The following is a 7,161-nucleotide window of genomic DNA, read 5'->3' on the forward strand; positions in this document are numbered from 1 at the left end:
GAATCACCCATCCAGGGCCAAAATTACACTGCAGACATGTGGATTTTAAGGTGCCCCAGAAGAGTTCCAGAAGGGACTTCTACATGAGTCTGCAGCTCAGAGGAGAGATCTGGAGTTCAGATCTCAGTAGTAGATGTGTCCGGCGTTAGGTAGGTTTTTCTGATGCCCGTAAACTGGAACCAATGGCACTCTACTCTTCCTTATAATATTCATCACACTAGTCATTATTTGCTCAGTATTTATCTTCCCCAGTAGAAGGTAAGGAATATGCCTGTCTTAATATCCTTAAGACAGAGCACATATTCGGCACTCAATAAATATTTACAGGATGGTTGAATGAATAACACAGATTTGGAAGTCCTCAGTAGGGCTGAAGTCATAGTACGTAACATAAAGCGCCAGCGATGACACTGGGAGGAGGGAGGGAGAGAGAGAAGCAACGTTTAAGGAGAGGATGGAAGAAAAGTCAGCCAAGAAAAGGGAGAGTCAGCAGAGTGGCAAGAAGAAAACCAGGTCAGTCTAATGTCATCTCCACAGGGTCAAATGCTGCAGAGAAGTCAAGTCAGAACTTAAAGGGTTCGTAAGATTTAACAAGCGCGGACATCCCTGGGCGAGAAGTTTCGGGAATGTGCAGAGGGAAAGAAAGGGAGTAAAGCTAAAATGAGGAAGGTCTGGGTCTGGGACCTACTGAAAACAGGTCACTTAGGCGGAAAGAGGAGTGACAGCGGAGAAAGGGGACGGCCAGAAAAGGCAAGGCTGATGCGGGCAGAAGTGCGAGAGGGCGCCTGGCAGCGACGAGGGTCGTCGAAGGCAATTAACCGGACTCACACGGGGTTGCCGACTCCGTGAAGGAAGCGGAGGGGCCCGAAGGGGGCACCCCAGGCATGGTGCGACCCCACGGGCGCCGAGGGGGAGGCGAATCCTGGCCCCTGCTGCTGCGGCGGTCTTCACTCGCTGTCCCGCACGAGCCCCTGCAGCGGCCGTCTTCGTCCTCGCCGGGCCCGGGGCCGCGGTCCTCCCCGGCCCTCTCCCAGGAGCCCCCGCCGCGGGGCCCTCCGTCCGCACTCTCTCTCTCCCAGAAGCCCCTGAGGCGGTGGTTGTAGCCTCGGCCGCTGCTCACCCCGGAGGAGTCGCTGGCCGCGTAGTCGCGGTCGTCACTCACTCCTTCCGAGGAACTACTGAAGCTGGGGCCGTCATCCACGCTCCCTCCTCCCCAAGAGCCGCCGAGGCGGCGGTGGAGCTCGTCGCCGCCCCTCTCCCCGAAGTCGCTGGTTCCGGCTTCTCCGACGGCTCCCCCCGAGTCACTGCTCTGGGCGCCGCCGACCTGACGGAGACCGGCGTCGGTGCGAGGAAAGCCGCGGTCTCCCCTCACACTCTCCCACGAGCTGCTATGACCGTGGCCACCGTCTCCCCTGACTGTCTCAGGGGAACCACCGCGGCGGCGGCCCAGGTCTTCGAGGACCCTTCTCGGGTCCCTTCTGGAGAGGCCCCCGTCCTCTCTCACTCGTCCCGGAGAGCCGCTGCAGTGGCCGTCGTCCTCTTCGCCGACTGTTTCCGTGTCTTCGCTGAGACAAAACTCCTGGTCTTCACTCCCTCTTTCCTCAAGCTGGCCGCCGCGGTGACTGGGTCGGCCGTCTGTCCTCCACACGAGAGGGCCGGCGCGGCGGCCGCCGTCCCTGGCTGTGTCTCCCCGCGAGTCGCTAAGGTGGCGGCCGCCGTCGACGGGGACCCTCTCCTCGAAGGAGCGTTCCAGCGTCCCGACTCCGGCCGCCGGGTCGGAGCGGTGGAGGAGACGTCGCCTTGGAAACGAATAAACTTCCGGCTTCCGGCCTGCGAGGGTCATTTCCGGTTCCTAGCGGCTTGGCGTCACTTCCGGCTTCCCTCCCTTCACCCTTTGCAAGGCTTGGCCTGCAGACGAATCGGATGGTGGCAGAGACCCGTTTTCGGTGAAGTTCCGCTCGGGCCCACGCCCAGCCTGATCTGGCCCCGGCTCTGTAACGGCTGGCGTGGTCCGCGGCCTCCGCGGCCCCGCGCTCGGGTGGAGGCCCCAGGACTGCCGTCTGCGTAGGTGACCTGTATGGCGCGTGCCGGGCGGGGCCTTTCGTCCTTGGCAAACCAAGTGTAGTTTTTTTCAGTGCAGGTTGGGAATGTTGAAGAAAAGCTCTTCTTAACCCTAACTTCTCACAAATATGGAAAAAGACCTAGCGGAGAAGTTAGCAGCTGCAGCCGGTGTCATTATTGAGTGCTTACTAGTGCCCGGCCCTTTGAAAATCGCTCGCTTGGTACTTAATTCTCACACTAATTTGGTAAGGTAGGTGCTATCCCTATTTTACAGGTGAGGAGATTGAAGGTGCCAGTCTTTTGCTCAGGCCAAACAGCAGGTAAGTGGTAGAGCCAGTGTAAAAATGCAGGTCATTGGTCAAAAGATTGCTTCAGGTTTTCTGACTTCAAATCCAAGATTCCTTTCACGATAAAATATTTACTTTGAACAGTTTAGTCCAGATCTTTCTCTCCAAGCCTATTGCTTAACGTGCATTCTTCCATTCACTATTTATTGTAAAAGTATGGCTCAAATGTATGAAAATGGACTAGCAGCTGAGAATACAGAAATTAAAATTACCTGCCCTCCAAGGGCATCACTCGGCTTGATTCCCCTCTCACCCTGGTTTTTTTCCCATCTTTATTGTTTTGCCACAGGGTTTGTTGTTACTGTTACCTTGGCTGTTTTTTGTTGTTGTTTTTTTTGTTGTTTTTTTGCTACAAAACTTTTTAAATTTTATTTTTCAATTACATTCATTATTATTTTGTATTAGTTTCAGGTGTACAGCATGGAGGTAGACAGTCACATATTTTACCAAATAATACCCCTGATATTTCTAGTGTCCACCTGACCCGTACATAGTTATTACAGTATTATTGACTATATTCCTTATGCTGTGCTTAACATTCCTGTAACTATTTTGTGACTACCAATCTGTACTAGATCCTTCACCTTTTTCACTCAGTCCCTCTACCCCCTGACCTGTGCCTCGCCACAGGTTTTGTGCTGTGAACACATTTGGGAAATTCCCCTGGCCCCATTTTTTCTCTCTTGAAATACAGTGCCATTTTTTAAGTTCCATAGCCTCTTGTAATATTACTAACTGCCATTTGTTGAGTTCATATGATGGGTATGGCACTGTATTAAGTACTTCATCATACTTGTTACTTAATCCTTAATATAACCTACCAGCATAGTATTACTATTGCTTTTTACAAATAAAGTGCAAAGTTAATTGCCTGAGAATACACAGCTAGTAAGTAATAAGTACCTGAATTAGGGTTTCTACCTAGATCTTTGATTTTGCTGCACATACTCCTCAAAGCCTCTGAATTCCCACAACCTTTATATCAAACACTTATCAATTGTATTATAATTACCAGTTGATCCTTACCCCTACCTCTCAAGGACTCTGAGTTCTGGAAGGTAGAGACTTTCATTATTCATCTTGGAGTTCCTGACATCTAGAATACTTGGTTCAAGGGGGGAAGGGCCTACTAACTTGTGTGGGTGAGTGGGTGGATTTTTGAGTTGATTTTCTGGTGGATGAAGTGATAGACTGAAAGTAAAGTTTTTTACAGTTGGAAGGGATTTGGGAATTAGTCATTTTACCAGACATCTGTTGAATTATTAATATGGGACAGTTGCTATGCTAAGTGACTTGCAAATAGTTTCAAACTTAACCTGTATTATTCCTGTTTTTACAGATGAAGAAACTGCTCAGATTTGGCCAAGATCACATAACTAGGTGGGGAGTTGGAGCCCACTATGACTGACTCCAAATTAATATAGTGGTTGTAGCCACTTGTATAGTAATGGTAAAGGCTTCATTTTTACTTTGTTGTATGGGTAAACTCATGAGGGAAGGAGACAGCACATCCTTAGACATGACAGGAAGGATTAGAAAAAGAAACAGAAGAAAAGTAGAAAAAGTAAAATGCCCTCATTAATTTTAAAGGATTTAAAAATAAAGCAGAAACAAATGGACTAGGAAATAAATTGATCCCAATAATAGCTGGTATTTGAAAAAAAAAAAAACAATAAATAGACACTTAGCAAATCTGAGGAAGGAGCGAAAACAATACTGGAAACAAAGGCAACATATTACTGATTATGAGGGTTTTTGAAAATCAGAAATGATTTAGTGTAAAATTACACTAATAATCCTGAAAAATGATGTATAATTTTCTAGGAAAATGTAAATTTCAAAAAAAAATTGGTTCAAGTTAGAAAACCTTAATAAGCTGATAATCATAAAAGAATGACCTATGTAGCTCTGACAAAAGTTACCAAGAACAAAGCAGAAAGAATGGAATACTTTCCCACTATGAAGTATCATAAATAAGGAGAGGGAGGGGAAAAAAACTTACATCTCAGTCTCACTTATCAATGTATATACAGCTATCCTAAGGGAACTATAAAGCCTACAGTGCATTTAGAGAATAATGTCATAACCAAGTTGGGTTTATCCTACCAGTATAAGGATTGGTTAACAGACAATATAGCAATGAAAATTTCCTAATAAAGGAGAAAAACTATACGATCTTAATTGATACTGAAAAATCACTTGAAAAGTTAGCATCTATTACTTATTCAAAAAGAAGATAAAATTCATATTAAGTAATAAAAGGAAGCTTACTTAACTGAAGGAACAAATAAACAGCACACTTAATAGTCCAGGTTATCTACTGTCAGTCCTGCAAGTCAACATTGTCCTGAGAATTTTGGACCCAGTATAATAATAAGCAAGATAAATAAGGTATGAAATTGGAAAAAAAGAAATTAAGACAAGTGATGTCATTGTTTACCTGGGAAATATAAGACAACTGTAAAATATTAAGTATTAGAAAAGAGTTCAGTAAGATGGAGAGCTAGCAGGGCAACATACAGAAGTAAGATTCCCTATAAACTAAAATAAATGTGCAAATGTAAAGAAAGATTTCATTCACATTAGCAGCAACAGTGGGGAAATCTAAGAAGAAACCTATGAAGAAGTAAGCAAAATCTACATGGGAAAAACAAAACTTCATTTATGGATGTTACCGAGTAAAGGGAAAGATGCTATGTTCCTGTGTGAGGAGGTTCAGTACTGCAGATAGGATTCTCCTGAAAGTAAATTTGTTGTATTTGAAGTAAAAATCTAATGTAATTTTTTTAAAGTTTATCTGGAAGATTAAATATGCTAGGTTAACCAAAACATGTTTGGAAAAGATCAATTAATGAGACTTAACCCACATACATATTAGAACTATAAAACTAGACTATTTAGAACAGGGTGGTATTAGAACAGGACTAGACAAAGAGATTGGTGTAACTAGAGTCCAGAAACAACCCCATTATAGAGGCAGAGTTTTTCAAATAGAGAAATATAGGTTCTTCAATATTTTCATATACAGAAATTTCAGAATTAAAGTTAATAACAATTATAAAGTCTTAAGAGACAATACAGAAAATTTGTTTTCAGTGAGAAAGAATAACTCAATAGAATTAGCAAAAAACATGATAAAAAATACCAAGAGCAAATTAGCAAAAGAGGATACTCAAACTCAGACTGTTGAGACATCACAATGATAAAAACTAAAAGATTATGGATAATGAATGTTTAGAGGTGGTCTAAACAAGTACTCTGAAGACTGCTGGTGAACAACTAAAGTGGTGGGACCCATGAAGGACAATTTCACACTGTCAAAATTCCAAATGTGCGTTATGCTTGAGCCAGCAACTATCGAAATAACATATATACTAGGATAGTCGTTGCAACACTTTTTAATGGTAAATAATTAGAAATTTGAATATTCATCAGTGGAAGGATGGCTAAATTACACATCTACATACATTTAGCAACATGGAAAGGGTTATAAGAAATGGTAAATGAAAAAAGAACCCAACAAATTGTTAACTCAGCAGTTACTTTATGTAACAGGAAAGAGGATGTGAAAGAAGACTTTTCTATACTTCCATTTGATTTTTAAAATTTAATTTTTTGTAAGTAAAAACAGCAAAGCACAGGAAGACATGTATTGTCACATAAAGCAAAAGATACTTTAAGGAGTACATGGGCCAGGAGAGGTTAAGAGGCTAATAAAAGCACATTCGTTGTGGCAAGGCGTCATAATACTCGAGAGCAATGTTAATGACGAAGCCAGGATGTAAAAGCCAGATTGCATAGGATTTCAAGGTAAGTAAGGGACTGGCATTAAGGAAGTTTTTCAGGTGGGAAGTGGGCATCAGCATTCCAGATAATTGGAACCCTTTGTAAGTAGGAAGATTATGATTCCAACTAGTAAAAGTGGATAGTCCTCCACCTGTCTACCTTAGGATTTCCAAAGTTGGGTAATTAATCAGGTCTGCATCTAGTTCCAGAGAAGGAAATAGGGCCAACCCCTGACCAAAAATTGAACTAAGGATTTTGGTAACCATCTCTACTTTGTTCCCTCATGCTTTCCAGGCCTTCTTGCTCTCCCTCTGGGCATCCCACTGATGCTTTTTAGCTTTTTCTTTAACTTTTTCTTCCTCACCTGCCCAACAAAGTGTCCATTATTTCAGGGAGCTGACCCCATATAAAATTAGGGAAAAACTTACTACTACTGCTGAAGTTCAGGCCTTGACAATAGTCTGACTTTCCATTTCTACCTCCAGATTACCTTTTTAGTCAGCTAAATCTTTTCACTTGGAGACATGGTTAGATGCCTCATATTTTCCTGAATATTTTGTATAAACCTTTCAGAGCATTTATTAGGCACTAAAATAGGCTGTAAAGAAAGCCAGCCAGGAAAATAGAATTCTCTATTTATTAAGCTGTTATATGAGAATCTTTTAATAGGTAATTAGGTCCTATTTTTATCCCTAAAAGCTTGTTATTAGCTGAATAACAGGTCACTGTAGTATTTTCCACAACATGAAAGTTTTAAGTAGGTAAATTATATTGACGTTCTATAAACAGTGAAATTTGTAGTTTTCGAGAAATACACAATTCCTTTTATTCTCACAAACTCATTTCAAATGAAAATGTTCCATCTTTAAGTTTCCCAGCTTTCCTTGCTACACTTTGCAGTATAAATTATTTCTAGTTCCCAGTGCTATGTTGTGACTTGTTTTTCCATCTTTTGGGGCTAAAATTC

General features: G+C 42.6%; 1 protein-coding gene and 1 long non-coding RNA gene across 10 annotated transcripts in view; one reads left to right on the forward strand and one right to left on the reverse strand.

Moving 5' to 3' along the window:
- Positions 1–1,968, reverse strand: part of ANKRD42 (ankyrin repeat domain 42) — a 54,422-nt gene extending 52,454 nt beyond the window's left edge. For all 9 annotated transcript variants that reach the window (XM_059708293.1, XM_059708294.1, XM_059708295.1 and 6 more), the window contains exon 1: positions 829–1,968. In XM_059708293.1, the coding sequence (XP_059564276.1) occupies positions 829–1,843 (1,015 nt within the window). In that variant the 5' untranslated portion in view covers positions 1,844–1,968. The remainder of the gene's footprint in view (positions 1–828) is intronic.
- Positions 1,969–2,194: 226 nt separating this feature from the next.
- Positions 2,195–4,085, forward strand: LOC132240724 (uncharacterized). Its single transcript, XR_009454393.1, has 2 exons — positions 2,195–2,311; positions 3,748–4,085. It is a non-coding gene; the product is annotated as an uncharacterized LOC132240724 (long non-coding RNA).
- Positions 4,086–7,161: the final 3,076 nt, after the last annotated feature.

This window comes from Myotis daubentonii, chromosome 9 (genome assembly GCF_963259705.1).
Source record: "Myotis daubentonii chromosome 9, mMyoDau2.1, whole genome shotgun sequence".
Classification (NCBI taxonomy): Eukaryota; Metazoa; Chordata; class Mammalia; order Chiroptera; family Vespertilionidae; genus Myotis; species Myotis daubentonii.